This window comes from Canis lupus, chromosome 20 (genome assembly GCF_003254725.2).
Source record: "Canis lupus dingo isolate Sandy chromosome 20, ASM325472v2, whole genome shotgun sequence".
NCBI classification, from domain to species: Eukaryota; Metazoa; Chordata; class Mammalia; order Carnivora; family Canidae; genus Canis; species Canis lupus.
This window is the reverse complement of record NC_064262.1, coordinates 19,319,685-19,340,364: the sequence shown is the minus strand read 5'-3', so window position 1 is coordinate 19,340,364 and position 20,680 is coordinate 19,319,685. Positions and strand designations below refer to the sequence as shown.

Sequence of the window (20,680 nt, the reverse complement as noted above, 5' to 3'; positions counted from 1 at the left end):
TATTTTCTGTATTTGTTTTTATTACATAGTTGTGACAAAAAGCTGCATCTTTTACATTTTTGTGTAAGTGGTTTTTCATCTATATATGGTGTAGTCACTTCTGAATTGCATCTCTTGGATCTAGTTCAGAATAACTTTTTGTTATCTTTGAAATTTAAATTACAATGTATACAAAATTCATTGTAGTTTAATGGAACTTAATTCCTATCCAAGTTAAGATCCCCATAGTTTGCTTACCTGGGCTATCTTTCCTCATCTAGCTGTTCCCATTAATGTGTGTGGCTGTTTTGTGTCTGTGTCTTTGTGGGGGTTTTGTTTTTGATAGCATGGGTGGATTAAAAAACAGTTACTGGGGGCAGCCCCCGGTGGCACAGTGGTTTAGCGCCGTCTGCAGCCCAGGGCGTGATCCTGGAGACCCTGGATTGAGTCCCACGTCAGGCTCTGTCTGCATGGTGCCTGCTTCTCCCTCTGCCTGTGTCTCTGCCCCTCTCTCTCTCTCTCTCTCTCTCTCTGCATCTCTATGAATAAATAAATCTTTAAAAAAAAAAACAAACAGTTACTGGAAAGGTGGGGGAAAAACTCCTTGGTGTGTAGAAATCCTAATTTGTAAAACATTATTACTTAGTGGCTTTAATAAAACAAGAAATTTTAATTTAAGAAATGAAAAGTGAGGGAGGGATGCATGCACCTGGGTGGCTTAGTCGACTGAACATCAGACTCTTGATTTTGGCTGAGGTCATGAGATAGAGCCCCATATCAGGATCTGCACTGGGCATGGAGCCTGCTTAAGACTCATTCTTCCTCTTCCTTACTCTGTTGCGCTGTGCCCCCCACCCCCACCGCCACTTACGTGCGTGTGTGCACATTTGCTAAAAAAAATTAATTAAAATTTAAAAAATGAAAAGCATAAGACTTCTCTTTCACTAGTCTTCCGTGGTGTGTTTTAGTTGAATGCTTGTGGGAAGTCCAGTGAAATTTAGAGATAAATTTTAGTAACCATTGGTAATTGTATGTTAACCGGAAATTATTATTAGGCATGTCAGAAATTAAAATGGGCTGCCTCTTCACACAAAACATTCCCAAAATAGACCAGGGAATGGAAGGAAGAAGTGATCATGCAAATCAGCTTTTAATAATCATCCTCACCAAAATTTTTTAATATTAATAAAATTTATATACCATATAATTTACTCATTTAATGGAATGGAATTGTCAAGTTACGTGTTAACTCTATCTTTAATTTTGAGGTACTGCCAAACTATTTTCCGACAGTGACTACACCATTTTGCATTCCCATCAACAATGTAGAGACTTCTAATTTCCCTACATCCTCCCCGGCACTTGTTATTGCCCCATCTTTTTTATTATTCCTACCTTAGTGGATGTAAAATGGTATCTTGTGGTTTTGATTTGTGTTTCCTTAATTGGTAATAATGTTAAGCATCTTTTAATATGTTTATTAGCCATTTATCTTCTTTGGAGAAATGCCTATGTGAATCTTTTATACAATCTTCCACACTTCTTTAAAATTTAAATTCAATTTGCTGGTATTTAGTATTAACACCCAGTGCTCATCACATCACGTGACCTCCTTAATGCCCGTCACCAGATCCCTCCTACCCACCTCCCCTTCTGGTACTATTTTTCCCCCCCCCCCCCAGAGGCAGGAGCCTCTCATGGTTTATTTTCCTCTCTAATTGTTCACCACTCAGTTTCCCCCCTTCCCTTATTGTCCCTTTGACTATTTCTTAATATTCCACACATGAGTGAAACCTTAATGATAATTGTCTTCTCTGATTGACATGTTTCACTCAGCATAATACCCTCCAGTTCCGTCCACATTGATGTAAATGGTAGATATTCTTTCTGATGGCTGAGTCATATTCCATTGTGTATATATATCACATCTTCTTTATCCATTCCTCTGTTGAGGGACGACTCTGCTCCTTCCACTTTTTGGCTGTGGTGGACATTGATATGAACATTGCTGCTGTATAGGTGTTCCATTGTTTTACTACATCTGTATCTTTGGGGTAAATACCCAGTGGTGCAATTGCTGGGTCATAGGGTGGCTCTATTTTTAACTTCTTGAGGAACCTCCAGCTTTTTCAGAGGGGCCGCACCAGCTTGTATTCCCACCAACAGTGTAAGAGGGTTCTCCTCTTTCCACGTTCTTGACAACATTTGTTTCCTGTCTTGTTAATTTTAGCCATTCTCATTAAAAGTATAAAGTGGTATTGTATTGTGGTTTTGATTTGTGTTTCCCTGATGACAAGTGACAGGGAACATTTTTTCAAGTGCCTGTTGACTATGTCATACTTTTCTATTGGGGTACATATACATAACATATGTATATACATAACAGATCTTGCCATTTTAAGTATATAATTTGGTGACATTAAATACATTCACAGTCTTTTTTTTTTACTTAAGATTTTATTTATTTATTTATGAGAGACAGAGAGGCAGAGACATAGGCAGAGGAAGAAGCAAGCTCCGTGCAGGGAGCCCAATGTGGGACTCTATCCCTGGACTCCAGAATCACGCTGAGCCAAAGGCAGATGCTCAACGGCTGAGCCACCCAGGCGTCCCTCGTTTTATTAAACTTTTAAGTGAAATGCTTTTTCGTTTTACTGTGAATTTGTGATGAATGAAGAAGGTGTATGACTGCTACTAACAGATAGGAGTTTGGTACTGTTGCCTTGATTTCTGCTAAAGTGTCTTCATTTCCCTGCTGCTGTTCTTGCACCATCAGGACAAATATTAACATAGTAAAAATGTCAACTCTTATGAAAATGGCTTATGAAATGGCTTTGGCCTCTTACACTACACTTTGAGAATTGCTGCACTAGTTTATAGGATTGTGGATGGGAGGGAAGAGTGATTGCGGATTAGTACTTCTTTGTTTTGCTTAAGCAGTCACCTGTGTAAGATTTCTCTGCTGCCACTAATGGTTGTTACTTTCTCTTTGGGTAAATGGTTCGCGTTCTTGATTCTTGAATCTCCTAGAATTCAGGCTATTCAGACAAGTGTCATCACCAAATTTTTTTATATTAGTGGTAAAATGTAAGAGGACAGGGTTAAAAAGATGTTTATATTAATTTAGTAAATGAATAGATACTAAGAGTATATAAAGAAATAATGTATTTTTACTTTGCAGATCATGTTGAATAGGACCCCATGAAATAAACCTTTTAAGAGACATAAGATCCAGAAAATACTAGCTGAAAGAAAAAGGAGAATGGAAGATTATTTTGCTATTTAACATAAATACACGACAAGAAACCTTTATTAGTTTATGTAAGCATTAGCTTGAATACTGAGAGCATAGGGTCGCGAGTCATTCTGACTTGTCTATTTTAAATGTGAACTTGTGCCAATTTCTAATAACCTATTGAAGATGGGACAGTAACACCTCCCTGGTTAAGTTTTTTAGGAGTAATAGAGTTGAAACAAAATATTTTTAAAATGCTAATAATTGAGATGTAGCACATAATGGGCTTTCAGCCACACGGTTGTCCATTTTAAAGATTTTTATCAGAGATTGGGGTTTCATTTGGTTCAGGGGTGGGGAGAATTGAATGTACAAGTTTGGAGCTTGTGAATCAGATTCATCAGGCATGGTACATGCTACTGAACAAAGATGTTCTCACTGCTCCTTATTCAGATCTTTTTTTTTTTAAGATTTTATTTATTCATGAGAGAGAGACAGAGAGGCAGACATACATAGGCAGAGGGAGAAGCAGGCTTCCCACAGGGAACCTGATGTGGGACTCCATCCCAGGACTCTGGGATCACACACTGAGTCAAAGGCAGATGCTCAACTACTGAGCCACCCAGGCGCCCCTAGATCTTAATTTTATTAGCATTGGTGTCCTAGTGTATTCTGTATTTGTGCTTTGTGTTCAAGAATTGTAAAGCTACATGATACTGTGTTTTTTATTTTTTGCTTATAGGATTCAGTGGTCCCAATTTAAAGGCTATTTTATTTTCAAACTGGAGAAAGTGATGGATGATTTCAGAACTTCAGCTCCTGAACCAAGAGGTCCTCCCAACCCTAATGTCGAATATATTCCCTTTGATGAAATGAAGGAAAGAATACTGAAAATTGTCACTGGATTTAATGGGTATGCACTTAATATTATTTTAAGGATTTAATTTTTAGCCAACCATTACATGTTTTTATTTAAGCTTTGATCATGGATTATCCATTAAGTTCTTTGTCTCTGGTGACATTTAGTAGTTAGTGATTTTTAGCTTACAAGTATTTAAAATAATTTAGCTTACAAGTATTAAATAAAGTACCTACTTTATTTATTTAGTTTTAACCACCTTTATGGGTATCAGTGGCATTTGGACTTTAAATGGATTTGACGGTGGAAACATTCAGGATATATGTTAGTTTTTTTCTTCCCATTTTATATGTGATATTATAAATCTTTATACTTGCCTAGAAGCTGGACATCATTGAGTTTTGAGTAACATTTTTTTTAAAAAAATGAAAAAATAACAATTTATGAACTTATTATACTTAGACTTCCCATTAAAAGAATTTTTTTTTGGAGTTCCCCCTTTACTCCTAAATAACAAATAATCATTTTTAGCCCTTTGTAAAACATTGCATTGAAAAGATACACTGCATTAAAATAAACTGCCATTTTAAAAAATGTTGCTGCGTGTCATATTCTGTGTCATTTTTAACTATTTTTCTTTTTAGGACTTTGTATTTATAGAGTTTTCTTTATTGAAAGGAAGAAGTATTTATAAAGTTGAATTGTTCGATATTTAGATTGACATTAAAATTTGGAGTGTGGGATGACGATACCAAATTGAATGACATTTATGGGTATGTTAACCATGAATTCATATTTGGGGTAGGTTTTATTTGAAAGATTTCATTTGTAAGTATTTTTAGGTAGCATAAACAGTCTTACTCTTTTTTGTTTTTCTTACTTTGGGGTGACTTTTCTTTAAGTTTGTAATGTTTTTGCTTTTAATTAGTAAAAGCTCTCTATTAAATGCTTCATGGTATTTAGTCGTGAAAAAGATCATCCATTTTCTAAAATTATTTTAGAATATTGTCAGCATTTAAATTTTCCCTCTTTGAAGTGAAATGGTCTATTCACTTGTTGTCTTGATTTCTTGAACCTTAAGGATTCTGTAAAGCAGAGTGAATTGCCTTTTCCAAATACGGCCTATAACAGTAAATGCCTGAACACAGGTTTTCAAACAAATGATGACTAGATCAAATCAATTAAAGGAAGAAAAGCATGTTTCTATATTTATATTTTATTTCTAGTAGTTCATTCTTATAATAGTACACAAAGAGGGATTTCAAGGGGTAGAAAGAATATAATATCCATTTCTAGTAGTTTTTAAAAAGATAGTTATATGTCCTCTAAATTATGACATGGAAGAATAATGAATATAAATTAACTATGTGTCTTTGCTTGTCTTTTGTCAATGTTAGACCTAAGACCTTTCTAAAATAAGCAGTAAGTTTGTTACTGTGGGTGGTTGACTGAAGTAGTGTGGCTATATATTTATGAGCAGTTCTGGAAAAAGTATATATAACCATTTGATACTTTAAAAAATCTTTTAATTATCACATCATCTCTAAGACAGGTATAATTGGTTACAACTGAAGAGAGCTCTTCATCTTTTGGCATGATAGTCTTTCTGAATATTGAATTTTTTCTCTAAGGTTACTTTAACATACATGATTGACCAGATTTTTCTTAGTCCTAAAACTTTCACATTATTTTATATGTACGTTGCATGCACACACAGATATTTCTTGTAAATTTCTACACCTGAGAGTGTACCTCTTCATGCCTTTTTAAAGGTCATATATTAGATTTTTATACTCTTAAATCTAGATCATGGATTTATAGCATGATCCTTTTTAATTTGGTATTGTTTGCTTTACAGTTAGTGTAGATGATTCAGGGAAGAGAGAATAGGTTCTAGATTTGGTTACTTTGTTCTCTTCTTTGACCTGTTATATTGGTACTTACTGAGTTTTCTCTTCAGTTGGGGAAAACAGGAGTTTTTGCATTTTTTGTGTGTCAGTATTGAGCATATTACTTCTTTTAGCTAAATGTATTTGTTTTCTTCGCTTTCATTTAACATAACTAATTGAGAATTGGAATTAAGTAGCCTTCCCTCCTCATTCGACTCCTGCCTTGTCTTGTCCTTTAGTCATGTGATTTGATTTGATGCTCTAATAAAATGTTTTAAATTGAAAGGTAGGACATAGCAGAAGCTTATATTTTTTTCTTGACATTTTTTATTTGATGCCAGGACAATGACAATTCAGATTATTGTAGGCACTATAAAAGGTGGTTAACTTTATTAAAAGTGTTGACAGTTGCTACAGATTTATTTTGGGATGGGGAATGGTGCAGATACTAGTTTACAATTACTTAGCATTATTTAAAGAGTCTAATTTGTTTTGTTTGTACTTGTCATTTTACATTGATGTTTTCAATAAATCTCAGAATTTCTGATATTTGATTTGAGATAGAAAATATGTACATAAGGGATGCCTGGGTGGCTCAGCAGTTGAATGTCTGCCTTCGGCTCAGGGCATGATCCCAGGATCCCAGGACAGAGTTCCACAACGGGCTCCCTGCAGGGAGCCTGCTTCTCCCTCTGTCTGTGTATGTCTGCCTCTCTCTGTGTCTCTTTCATGAATAAATAAATAAATATTTAAATATATATATATACACACACACACACATAAGAATATGTGTATGTGTATTTATACAAATGTTAAAGTCTGAGTACAGATTAGAGCATATTGCTTTATGTAAAGATAATGTCACATGATTCCATTGGTATTTCTGACTTCTGTAGGACTTAAGAGTAAACAGAACTGAACCTGTTCAGCCTTTGATAACTGAGATATATAGATGTAGATTTTTTTGTGTATGTGTGTGATAACTGAGATCTATTTTAAGCTAGTTTTTACCTAAATAGTTCAGGTCAGATTTAAGTAATTGTGTTAATAACTAAGGCACGGTATAAATGTAGCCCTTCATAGGAAACAAGGACATCGTAAAAATGACATCTTTATGCATAAAACTAAAGTAACCTGGCTATTTTAGCATTTTTCCTAACAGGATGTCTGATATTATGGTTATCTCTTAGTTTTTATACTAAATGGTCTTTGTGTTCTATTTTATATTCCTTTATCTTTTTTCATGAGGAAAGTTGCTTGCATTATAAAGGAGTAAGGTAATCAGTTATCTGATTTTTATCTTAATTTCTGAATTAAATGAGCATTTTTTTCTGAATGCCTTCTTTCCAACTGAATACCTTCTATTATACATTCAGAATATTTGTATATCTTAATGATAAAATATTTTTAAATAGACTGAGATCAATTATAGTCAAACTATAATCTCAGGTTAAAATATAAGATAGGAAACTCTTTGCATGTTGGCCTTCTTGTTTAAAATTTCTCCTATTAAAAATAGCATTGAGTTGATCGTTCATGCTTAGATGTTTTTCTCTGATGTACAGTCCCTGTCCTGATATTTGAATTGTCATAGCTTTCAGGTGTCTAAGACTTAATACCTTTTTGAGAGAGCACATGAGTGAACATAGGGTCAGGAGTGCACAGGGAGAGGAGGAGAGAGAATCTCAAGCAGGCTCCACACCCAGCACAGAGCCCTATCCAGGGCCAGATTTCACAACCCTGAGATCATGACCTGAGCTGAAATCAAGAGTCAGATGCTTAACTCACTCACCCAGGTGCCCTGATATTTTTTTATTCAGTGAATGGATATTGCAGTCAAATTCAATTATACTAAAAAAAAAAAAAACCAAATTCAGTTATACTCTATAACTAGTGTAAAATGTGTTCCTTACTGTCCTTGGAATTAAAAGGACTGTTTTAAAAGACAGATAAATTTTTGGTTTTCTTCCTCCATAGTTGGTCTTTGGAATGCTTTCTACAGCTCCATTAATTAATTAGTGGGTTGCATCAGGATGATGATGGGAACTAAGATTTAATGAACACCTTATAAAATCTTCCAGGCACTATTAAGTGGTTTATATACATTATATGTATTTAGTCTTCCTCATAATCAGTGTGAAAAGTACACTTTCAGAATCTGTTTTCTAGATATGGACATGAAGCTGTAAGAGGGATAAATTCAGCGTGGACATGGTCTCCCAGTGGGCTAGCAAGTATGCCTTTTTTAACCACACTACCTTATAATTGGTACATCAAAAGTAGACTGGTCATTAGTGTTCTATAGTATTTGAGTAATACCATTTGAAAGGACCTGTCATTTTTGGGTCCTTGATTTAATGTAGGTTTTTTTTTTTCCCTCTAGGTTTTACTGGATTTTGTAGACACACCGTTTTTTAAAGTTGAAAATGCCAGTTACGTTCTTTTTAAAAGTGCCCCTCCGTCTCCCAGTTCCTTATGTAATCTTAGTTTTTATCTTAGATGGTAGGCAAATAAGATAATGTATTGCACATTAAACTGTGAATGTATTTTATTTGAAATAACCCCACATATTTTTCTACTGAGTCATTTATTTTTATAGTATATCATTCCACTGAAATCCTTAACTCATTCCCCCAAATTTAGGGATTCTGATTCAGATTTTTCATTGTGTGCATTATTGCTTTTTTTCTTCTTAGCACATAGGGTCTTGATTTAGTGATTTTCATTGGAAAAAGGTTTAATATTTTTAGGAGTTAGAGTAAACTGTTTTGTATGCTATATCTAAAGAGTAACAGAGTAACAGCAAACCTTTGGTACAGTTTTTGTACCAACCATTCATTTTCAGTTTATTGGTTTATTCTTATGCTTCTTTTAAATATTTAACTTAAATGTTTCAGGTTCTTGCTTGCTTCCCTGGCATACAGGTTATTCTGTCTTGATAGTATGTACAGAATTTTATTAACATTTGTAATTATTTATCTGCTCTCCTACCAAGTAAATATTTCTAGCTTATTGTAGGCTTTCATATTTACTTAAAAAGTTAAAAAGTGCAACTGTGTAAAGAGATCTTCACTGCAATTGTCAAGATTATAATAATGTTTTCAAAGGATACTTTTATTTACAAGTAATATTTGTACGTTAGCCTCAGGCAGAAGGGTGGGTATTATATGACATTTTAGTGCCATCTATTGGACACTTTGTAAAATACCTTCAAAAATTCCTTAAAGTATCAAGAAGTAAACTCATTATAGGCTCTTATTGCTAAGAATGCTATGCAAACATATAATACACTTCTCCCCTAAAAGCAGTATCATTCACCAACACATGCATTGTTAATAATTGGCTACACTTCTGCTTACCTTCCTGAAAAGAAAATTAGCCAAAACATTTAGTGTAAATATTGTTAAGTTTAAAGATAATTAGGTTTTAAAGCCATTTTTAAAAGAAAATACTGATTTTTGGTGTTTGAAAGAAGTTTAGTTGGAGGAAAAGACAAAGCTAGGTAGTATCTGTTTAAGTATTTGTCAGTTAAGTATTGTTTGAATACTCTTAACACTTGGTGCTATTTTGCTTATTTTTGAATAATGTATACACTTTTAATTATAGTAGCATTGTGAGTTCATTAATGAGGGAATAGCATAGGTAGAATTTGTGTATTTAAGGTTTGGAAAGTAATGAACTTGAAGAAGAGGCTGAGGTGCAGGTATACCATTAATACTCAGAAATTCATGGTGGTAGTGCATTTCAGGTGTGTGTGTGTGTGTGTGTGTGTACACACATGACTTAATATGCTGAACCTAATATAAAGGAGGAGATCATGTCCTTAAGCTTTCAATCAAATCTGAGGAAAGACAGTTTGTAAACTCGTATTTTTTTATTATGTATTTAGCTTGGGAAATGTTTTTCTAATTTTTTAAATACAGTTAACAAGTTTTCTGTATTAGTTATAGGTTTTCAATTATGTGGTATCTTTATAGGAATGAATAAAACAGACCAGTAAGCTGTTTCATTATTAGTAAGTAACATTGTCGGTGTGACTTTCTAGTTTAAAGATTCGTACTTTTGACTATATACTCCACTCTGACTATATTTTCAAAAGGAAGAAACCCAAAGGAATTTCCTCTAGCAGTCATGGTGAACATGAGAGTTCTGTAATTTCTAGCTGCTTCTGAGTATTTGTGACATCAGGCACCCACTCTTTTAGTTAGCACTCAGTCTTTTGTTGATAGAATGATAGCTTTCTGATTTTTAAGGTTTTGGTGCTACTTGAGAAAAGATTATTGGCCTGTCATAAGTAAAATGTTTGCTTTCGTGTGAATAACATACTTTATACCCTTTCAAAATCAGTTATAAACTTTATACTGACTTTTTTGTAAGAAAAGAATAGTATTGATGCTGAAAATATGAGAACTAACTAGTTTTGTCCCATTAAAAGATAAAAAATATTTTAAGTATGTTTAGAATAATAGAGGAGTGGACAAGGAATTTGAAGTTAGAGACGCTGGGTTTGAGTCTTGGCACTGTTACGCACTAGCCACTTCCCTTGTGGGGGAGAGTATTGTGTCAAAAGGCCTGTTATACACAGTAAAGAACTTTGTGAATATTAACTCTTACTTTGAGGTTTTGTAATTCACTTTATAAGGAGAATAAATAGATTTGAATGGCAAATACTGAGGTTTGAAGTTTATGTTTGTACTTTTTAGCTGTGTTTGACCTATTTAATGCATTCATGTTTGCTGTTCAGATTGTAATTCTGAGGAATGCTAATAGTATGTGAGATAATTTTTTTTAATATTTATGAATGATTTTAGTTCCAACTCTCAGTTTTGTATTTGGTATGATCAAGTGAAAATTTGACTATGGTAAGGCACTTATCAAAATACTGTGTTTGCGTGTATTTTACTTCTGATGAAATACAGTGTATGTAAAACTAACTATGGAGTAGAATCCTATTTATAATACTTTTTCATTGGAATCATTTGCCTTTTCCATCTGATAACATTTGTAGTTTTATTTGGAGACACTGTAAAGAAATCTTTATGTGCAAAGGAATGCTTGAGGAAAAGCTCCTGTATTTAATAAACTGTAACTTGATTATTATTTGTGTTCTCTTGTAAACTTAAAATTATCATACGCAGAATGTTAAAATATATTTATTTCTCCATTAGTTTTGAAACTTGAAAAATTTTGTGTGCCTTTTTTTAATAGCTTTTTAAGGCAAAGGATTTTCTTGTTAAAAAGATAGATAGATGTGCTTATTGTCTTGCCTGTTTTTTAAGTCACTCATCTATTCATCTCCCTATTACAGCATTTTCTTTTTCTCGCTTAATACATGGGTGACTAGATAAATCTTTAAATAGTAAGAGTAATAATGTTCCTAATTCTCTTGATAATTAATGACCTCAAACTTTAAAATTATATTCTTTTGCAGTATCCCTTTTACCATTCAGCGACTATGTGAATTGCTAACAGATCCAAGGAGAAACTATACAGGAACAGACAAATTTCTCAGAGGAGTAGAGAAGGTATTTATTTTATCACTGGGATTATATTAAACTTCAGTTCTATTTCAGAAGGGAGTGCTGACTAAGCTGTTTCAGGCTCCTGTTCTTCAAATAGGTTCTCTGAAACCTACCTGAAAGTTTTCCCAAATTGTTTTCCTAATTTGGGAAAAACTAAGTTTTGGAGCGAGATTTAGTAAGAGGGACCCAGAGGGAGGACTTGTGATCAGTTAAGTTTGAGGAAAGCAGCTTATTATTGTCTCCTCAAAATTCCTAGTATACATTAACATTAAAGGCTCTGCGAAGTTCATAATTGATATTTTAACTTCAGTTGTGTTTTGCATGCTTGTTTACCCATTGAATTCATTTCTTTCTGGATTTCGGAGTTGCACAACTTTGGGAAATCTGATGCAAAAATTTACCTTAGATATTGAGAAAGATGTAGATCAGACTTAAGAATAAAGCAAGCATTGTTTTTATGTAGGATAGGGGATATTTGTAGTTGTAAGAGAAGGACATTTTGAAGCAAAGAAACAGTGTGATGAACGAAGATATTAAGGTGTTTGAGGAAATGAAAAGTAGGAAATTTACATGTCTGGAGTAAAGAACCAATGAAGGAGCCCTGTGGGAACCAAGATTAGACCAAGATTAGATTAGTGGGTGGCTAATTCCCTCTTTGATTGATCCTAAAACATAGGCCAGTGTTCATTTTATGGTTCTAATTCAAACTCAGTGTATTTTTGTCTTGAAGCAAGAATCCAAAACCATTACTTAATGTTTACAATAGATACTAGGGCCTTACTAGATTAGTTTGGTTGAGCTACCATGCCCTTGATTTAATAAGATTCCTGAAGGGCCAGAAACTGAGATGATTAGTCATCAGTACTTATTTCCGCTTATTGGACTCTTAATAATTAGAGTGAAGAATAATTAGAATTCAATAATTTGAATGAAGGGGTAAAGTAGTTGTACCAAGAGTGACCCTCTCACCAAATCAGGGTTTCAATGTTTCATAGTTAGGTGACCATGGATCAGCTACATAACCTAAGTCGTGGTTTAAAGTATGGATAATAATCAGGCTGTGGAAGGGATCAAATGTAAAACATTTAACTCTGACTCATACTACATTTTTAATGAATATTGACTGTTAATAAAGTTGGTACTCTTTGGAAGATTATATTATTAAAAAGGTCTGAGCCTCCTTTTTGGGGTGTATGATGCTACTACACATCAAGTTTTTGATTGGGTACTGCTTTTTAAGGAAATTCATTATACTTGGCCTAAATACTTTATTCTCTAAATACCTCAGCGTGATTTTGATTTCAAATAAGAGTGTGGTTCCACAGAATTACATCTGATATATAATGTCAGGGCTTCAAAGTAGCTAGAGTTGAGTTAAAATAATACTAGCAAAAGGAGCAAATGGTTTAGTAGGTTATTAGATATAGTCTGTTACTGTTTTAGTTTCTGTTTGATTTTAAAAGTTCGTGTTTTTAACCATTTAATTTCTTGTATTAGTGAAAATTGGAGTAGATAGGAGCTTCATCTGCCAGGATTCTGAGCGCTTAAAAACAAATGATTAAACTTTGTCATAGTGCTTCTCATATTAAAGCATCAATTTTTGTTATTGCAGAATGTGATGGTTGTTAGCTGTGTTTATCCTTCTTCAGAGTAAGTATAGAGATTTTTGCATTTCTGTATATACTAATTAATATATCATTTCTAATATGTCTTTAAAATTAGGTTACATTTATTTTATATGGAAGGAAGCAGGATGACATCTATAAATACTTGTAAACCTACTCCCCAGTCCCTCAAGTAGAATATTACCAATGATATGACCTTTATGTCTTTCTAGTGAAGAGATTTGGATTAAAGTGATTTGTTGGTTTACTATAATCTTAACATTTGTGGATTTATATACTGTCTTGGTACTCAGGGCCCTGAGATCCCATCCTAAATACCTTACCATGGCATCTCTAGGTCTTAAGTCCTAGGTCTGGAATGGCTACTTGATGACTTTCCTCTTTGTGATGGAAAAGTATTTCCAGTTGTCAAGATTTATATAGCAAATTAATGTATTGATTTAAGACACAGTCCTTGGCACTGTTGATGTTTTCTTTTGAGTGGTTACCATGGGAATTACCGCAGGTTTAACAATGTCCTTGGCTTCTACCTACTGGATACCAGTAGTGTACCCCTCTTTCCCTAAAAAATGTCTTCTCATATTGCCAAAATCCTGTGGGACTGTGGGCTAGGTGAAGGGGAGGTGAAAGGAGAAAGTTGTCAACTGTTGAGAAACACTGGGTTTATAAAATTTCTGTGATTTCATAGACAATAACTGAGTTTGTTTTTAGAACTCTCACAAGAATATACCTGGGTTAAATGAGATTAAGGTAATCCCATAATTCTGTGTCACAGAATTCTGTTTGGTTCTGTGACCGTGAGATCATACAAAAGATCTTTTAGGCCTATGGTTCTTTTGGTTAAAAAAAAAAAAAAAAAAAAAACTAAACAAACTATAATGGTGTTTTCTTCTTTTCTCATAGGAAAAACAATTCCAATAGTTTAAATCGAATGAATGGTGTTATGTTTCCTGGAAATTCACCAAGTTACACTGAACGGTGAGATTACTGATTTTAATATCCAGAGAGTTTGCATTTTCCTAATTTTGAGAAGCAGGTTCAGTATACTTTCTTAAATAAAGTTGGGCATTTTATGGAAGATATAATATATACTAAACAATTTTACAGCCCATAAACCTGAAAGTCCAATTTAGAGTAAATACTTCCGTGATGTGTTCACATAAGCAAACCTTGGGAGGGTGACTTCTTAACCAAAATAGGAAAATGATGTTCATTTATCTTAACCCTAGGTCTAATATAAATGGACCTGGAACACCCAGGCCACTTAATCGACCAAAGGTTTCTTTGTCAGTCCCCATGACAACAAATGGCTTGCCTGAGAGCACAGACAGCAAAGAGTCAAACTTACAGCAAAATGAGGACAAAAGTCACAGGTTTGTATGTGATTTATATTTAAAAACAAAAAATGTTTTCAAAATAGGTTGACATTTATCTATTGTTTTCAGTACTCATTATTCAATACATAGTATTGTTTTAAGGAAACTCAGCAAGGTTTTAGTGTGTGGTATTAGGAGCTGTCTGTCTTTTGGACCTTTTCGGCATATTAGCATATGAACATGTTCATGGAAATGTCTTAAAACTGCTAATGTGGGAGGGATCCTATTATAAACAGGATCTTAAGAAAATAAAGTGGTTATAAGTTATGATGATTTTTGGTTTTGAAAGGAACCTGAAAAGAGAAAAGATTTATACATGAGTTGAAAATTTTTTGAGTTTTTTCTCATTGTAAATCATTAAAGGAAACTTTATTTATATCCCATCTCAAATTTTCTGCATCACATTAAGGAGAGCAGTGAGCGGTTTTAATGAGTATGTCCATCTGGAACACTTGGAGTTCTCTTACAGGAAGACATTTAACTGGAGAATTGAACAGAAATGTCCTATAATTTGTTGACTAGCTTTAGTGGGAAATATTCATGAGAAGTTTAGGTCCCCTTGAAATTATTCTCTTAAATTGAACTCTAATTAAAAAAAAATAAATTAAAAAATATATGTAACAACGTAAAAAAAAAAAGAAATTATTCTCTTGTGTTTTTCTCTGCCCAGATGTTATAATTTAACTTTGACACTGAAATAAAAATTTTAAAAATTATTAGACCTTAAAAATGAGAATGTGGAAGATGAAGAAAACAATATTATTAATGACACTTTAAAAAAACATTTACAGTGACTCTGCGACATCTGAATCCGAAGGTTCCTCAGTGAGCCCTATAAAAAATAAACATCCAGATGAAGATGCTGTGGAGGCCGAGGGGCATGAGGTAAAAAGACTCAGGTTTGACAAAGAAAGTGAAGTCAGAGAGACAGCCAGTCAAACATCTTCCAGTGAAATTGCTTCAGTTATGGTAGAAGAAACAGAAGCATCATCATCATCTCAGGATAAAGACAAGGAAAGTAGTTGTACCAGACAGCACTGTACAGAAGAGGATGAAGAAGAGGAAGAAGAGGAAGAAGAAGGTATTTAGAGACCATCTGTAAAAGGGTGGAGTAAGGAGATCCTCAAATTCTTGTACTTCATTTTGCGTGAAAGAATTTAACATAATGGAACTCCTTTTAATGCTGATGTTGGGCTTTTCTCCCACCTGTATGTAGTTGCTGCTGAGTTTCAGGGGATATGATTTGAACTGTAGAATATCAGAATTCATGAAACTTAACTGTGGAGGTATTTTGAAAATAAAATTTAACTACAACAACATTTGCTTATTTTTAGAGTCTTTTATGACATCAAGAGAAATGATCCCAGAAAGAAAAAATCAAGAAAAAGAATCTGATGATGCCTTAACTGTGAATGAAGAGACTTCTGAGGAAAATAATCAAATGGAGGAATCTGATCTGACTCAAGCTGAGAAAGATTTACATTCTGAAGGTAGTGAAAATACAGGCCCTGTAAGTAGTGGTTCTGATTGCCATGAGACAGAAGAATTAGGATCCAACTCCAGTAAAACTGGAGAGATTCTCTCAGAGTCATCCATGGAAAATGACGACGAAGCCACAGAAGTCACAGATGAACCAATGGAACAAGACTAACTATTTAGAAACACGTAGATGCAGTATTTTACATACAGTTCTGGTTTTACACTGTATAAAACTTTTATGTAATAAAGTGGACCTTTAGTTTTACAAGAGAAGCAGGTTGTAAAATAAAGTACTTTATGGGATAAATCCTGAAAGAGTTGTACATGTAAGAACTGTGAATATCAGCTCCTCTGGGTCCTGCGTACCGCTGACTTTTTTTCGGTCTGGTCAAATCAGTGGTTTGTGTATAGATTTTTTTTTTTTTTTTTTAAGAATTAAAGTTTTTAAACTGGAAGGTAATAATTATAATTTTGAAAACCTTTTGGAGATTATCACATTTAGTTTATACATATGCAAGAAATCTTTTGTCTGTCTCTTTCTGACAACTCTAGCAGTTTTCATATTTTGGTCATAGTTTCAACATTTTAACATGTGAATTATAGGGTTTCATGCTGGTTTCCAGATTTTATTGTTTGACTATGTACAATGGAACTTTAAGTCATATATACATACATATATATATATTATTCTAAGGGGGGAAATGTTATATTTTTCTGTTTCTATAAGAGATGAATACAGTGGATACTTTTTCTATTGGTAATGATTGAGTTCACCTCTTTCAGAAGACAGTTTCAGTTTCTCTTCTGAGTAATTCAAATAAAATCTGGCCCTTGTGAAACCCTGGAAATAAGTCTGTTGAAATACCAGGTTAAACACATTCCAAGAGATCTGTTCAAACTAAAATTCTTTTGTATACTTCTGAGGTGCCTGAGAAAAAGACTTCATTATTTATGAGAAAATATGCTTTATCTTGGAAACTGTGTTCAAACATTAGCTTACTATTTTGTAGAATGAATGCTGACATGAGACCATCTCAGAAGAACCCGGCAGGTTCCTTGACCTTTTGCTTGCTTTTCTGAACATTGTGAATATTACACATTTCTTTCTAAATTATTCTAGAGTATGCAAATGTCAATGGTATGAAACCCCACTGTACTGGAAGAATTAATATATTACTATAGTAATGTACTGGAGCTAAATGACTGAAGCTTTAGGGGTGCATAGAAACCACCGTAATTTGTATGACATTTTGAAGTGAATTAAATATTTTTGAACATGCTTCTTCGACAGCCAGTGTTATATTTTTCAGATTAACACAAAGCACAATGATTACTCTAAACTCAATATTTTCAAATTCACATATTTAAAGTCATGCAAGCTGCAACTTCCCTGTCAAAATTACTGGCTGCCAAATTTATACCTGTTTCTTCAGCTGTACCTTTTGATATTTAGAATTTTTAAATTTCTGTAAAGTAGATTTTGTAGACTGTAATGTGTTCACTGCCTTTGTGAAGCGGTATATAATTGTATAATTTCTGTGTGTAAACTGAATGCTTGGGCTTTCAATACAGTATTCATATAAAGCAATAAATATTAATGTTATGAAATATTCGAGTACATTTTTATCAAAATACAAAAGAATCCCTTTTTTAGTTTCAGATACCTGAAGTATGCAGATGAACTTATAAAACTGATGCAAACAATTTCTGACACTGTATCATAATCTTTGGGGTGATGTGGGTGGTGACCACAGCTTTTGCATTTTGACTACTTAAATTGCTATGACTAAAATTACCAAAATAATTTGGCTCCGTTTATGTTTATAGGGTAATATACTACTGACTGACTTGACTGTCAGGTTCACAGCAGCTAAATGAAATATTTAAGAATATGTCTAGTAGTTGAAGTAAAAACTGAATATTGATTTATTGTACCCAGGAGGGGAGAAAAATCACACATTGTAAATTAAAAAAAATTTTTTTGCAAAAATGTTAAAATGAAGCAAATTTTAAATGTGACATTCATTTGTAGTGACCTATTGACCTGTTATTTTGTTGAGGGATATTTTGCCAATGAGAACAGATTTTAAACATTTTAAGTTTAGAAATTTTGAAATTTTCTTTAGAATATTTATGAAATTATTGTCAATAAACATATTCTTTAAGATCCTGTGACCTTTTGATATTTTTTTGTTTTGATTGTGCCATGGACCATTTGTAAACAAATCAATTTACTTCTGTTGGTTATAAGTTGAAGATTTAGCGTCATGACTTTGAGGTCTGTGGTTTTATTTGTAAACTTGCAATTGCTATTTTTGCAAGGGCAAATGTATTTCTTTATTAAATAAAGTACAAATAATGGTGAATGTACCAAAATGCCATCACTTAACTCTATGAGAGATCTGCATTTTAATCTATAGTTTAATAGTTTTAATATTTATTAGATATTCATATGTTGATCATAGATCGAACTTGTTGCTGTTTATACAGATAATTGTAGAATGCTCATGGATATCTCCTTTAGGATAGGTGAGATACTTCTGTAGTTAAACTGGGAAACCTTGTTCAGCTGGTTTAAGATACTGATGCCCATTTGGAAGTAGATTTCCGCAAGTATGCATAGGTGCACTTACACAGACTTTGCTTGATGGAAACGTCAGTTCTAATAGTAACTGATACGGATGTGGATTTTTTAAAGGCTAATTTTAGGCACATTTTCTTAACATATCAGCAAAGTCCTATTAAAAGATCTAAATGAAGAAGCAAGACCTCAGTGATTTAATTTTTTTTTTTTTTTTTTGGCCTTGAGCAGTTTGTTTACCTGTTAGAATTTAGACTCTGAACCCAACATGTAAAAAGAGGAAATGCTGATGAGGATACAGAATATATGTAATATGTTTTTAGCACTTTTCCCTTTTTAAAAAAAGAAAACCTTATCCTAGTACATTTAAAAATCTATTCAGTTCTGAAAATGTAGCAGAACAGAAATGAGTAGTGGAAAATGTCCTATTTTAAATGTTGATTAGGTAAATTTAACCTAGTTAGGGTTTACTGTAACTTCGCCTTTCAGCAGTGTGGACAGAGGAGTGGAATTCCCCATCAGGAGCCATAACCCTTTGGCTTGGAAAGGCATCCCAGAATTCCTGTGCCAGAAGGTGCAGCCTGAAGCATGGAGGTTCAGAGTACTTTGTTTTGCCGGTGTAGATAGGCATGTATTTATGCATTTTTGCATTTGTAAAATCAGTAATTTTTCAAATAATGTAAATGTAATATACTAGTTTACTTATAAAGGTACTGGGCAGAACCTGTAGCTGCTACAATGTTTGATTATGAGAAATGTAACGTGATAAGGATGAAAATGCAACTTGTAGAACCAAAGGAAATAAAAATTTTGGCTAGTGTTTCAAATTGTCTTCTGAACAGGAGTTTCTTAATGACATGGGTTTTGATCAAATGAAGCTCAGTTCTCTCGAGATTTGTGCTAATCATACAATGGATGAATGCAAAAACACCTTGTGATTTTATGTGGAATTCTTATATTAGGTTTATTGGATTATTGGCCTAATAAGAATGCTAGTATGTATTGGTTAGGATACATCTAATATTTCACATTTACAAAATAATCAGTACACTTTCTTCAGAATTTTATTTCAATTTGGAGCCTAGATTACTTTGCCAAATGTATTATTTTCATAATGCAATAAAATATAAATTAGAAGAATATCTTTATGTGTGGAATTACTTTATTTACCATAATAGTTCACACCTCTTCTCTCCCAGCTCCTCTTCCCCAGTCACTTCAGATGGTTTAGGATCCATAAGCATTTCCTGGTCTATAAGGGAAAAAGAATGCTTTGTTTTATTGTAGCTGTTTAAGTGATGATGGTATTTCCACAGGGAGGGTACAGCTGGTTTGAATGGACAACTCAAACCTGGTATCTGACAAAATCCTGATTTACCTTGTAAAAAATTCTCTTGGCATAATTTGGCACTAATTTGCATGCACAGATCTACAACATTTGTATTAGGCTCATTTTAGAAATGTTTCCTTTAGACGACTACATCATTAGAAGTGCAGAATTGCCCTAAAATGGAGAGAATGGATTGTTTTCTCAGAATACTGGATTCTTGTTTCTTTATGTATTTTGCACAGTAGGTGACACTTGAGGCTTTGATTCAGAAGATAGTACTAATTAGCATGCGTTTGAATTTAAATATTCTTGAGTTGCAGTTTCTTCATATTTGATCTGTAATTTATCCCCAGTCAACTTTATTATTCAGTAAATGGGATTGGTAGTGCAGAGTTCTGGGATAATGATACGAAGTCTGATTATTGCACTAAATAGGAAGAAGATGCACCAACTTTGGCCACTTGCCTGTCTAGAATACTGTTTCCTGTTGTATTCTGTTTTAGAGCAACAGACTTTTTTTTAAGTTCAGAATTCAGCAGTACAGTTTGTGGTTAGTTGGATTTGTAAACTTAACAGGCTTTTTCTTCCCAAAGGCAATGGATTTTTAAACTAATGTGACACAAATGCTGGCAATTCCCTGTTTCCCAGTCTACCCACTCCACTATTTTACTAATTTTTCTACTTCGACAAGCTAGTCCTATACTTGGTAAGTGGTTAATAGTTGAAATCAGGTGGACTTTGGATACTGTCTACACAATTCATTTTGTGATTCCTAAATTTACTAATCCTACAGTTACTTTCTTCC

At 33.5% G+C, this 20,680-nt stretch overlaps 1 protein-coding gene across 5 annotated transcripts in view; it reads left to right on the top strand.

Moving 5' to 3' along the window:
• Positions 1-19,687, top strand: part of PPP4R2 (protein phosphatase 4 regulatory subunit 2) — a 53,178-nt gene extending 33,491 nt beyond the window's left edge. For 3 of the 5 annotated variants that reach the window (XM_025456586.3, XM_025456584.3, XM_025456587.3), the window contains 7 exons: positions 3,957-4,127; positions 11,394-11,487; positions 13,097-13,134; positions 14,013-14,087; positions 14,339-14,482; positions 15,277-15,566; positions 15,820-19,687. In XM_025456586.3, the coding sequence (XP_025312371.1) occupies positions 3,957-4,127; positions 11,394-11,487; positions 13,097-13,134; positions 14,013-14,087; positions 14,339-14,482; positions 15,277-15,566; positions 15,820-16,136 (1,129 nt within the window). In that variant the 3' untranslated portion in view covers positions 16,137-19,687. Of the gene's footprint in view, positions 1-3,282; positions 3,301-3,956; positions 4,128-4,756; positions 4,847-11,393; positions 11,488-13,096; positions 13,135-14,012; positions 14,088-14,338; positions 14,483-15,276; positions 15,567-15,819 lie in introns of those variants that run through there. The other 2 variants (XM_049097595.1, XM_025456588.3) reach the window with 2 other exon arrangements.
• The last annotated feature ends 993 nt before the right edge of the window (positions 19,688-20,680 follow it).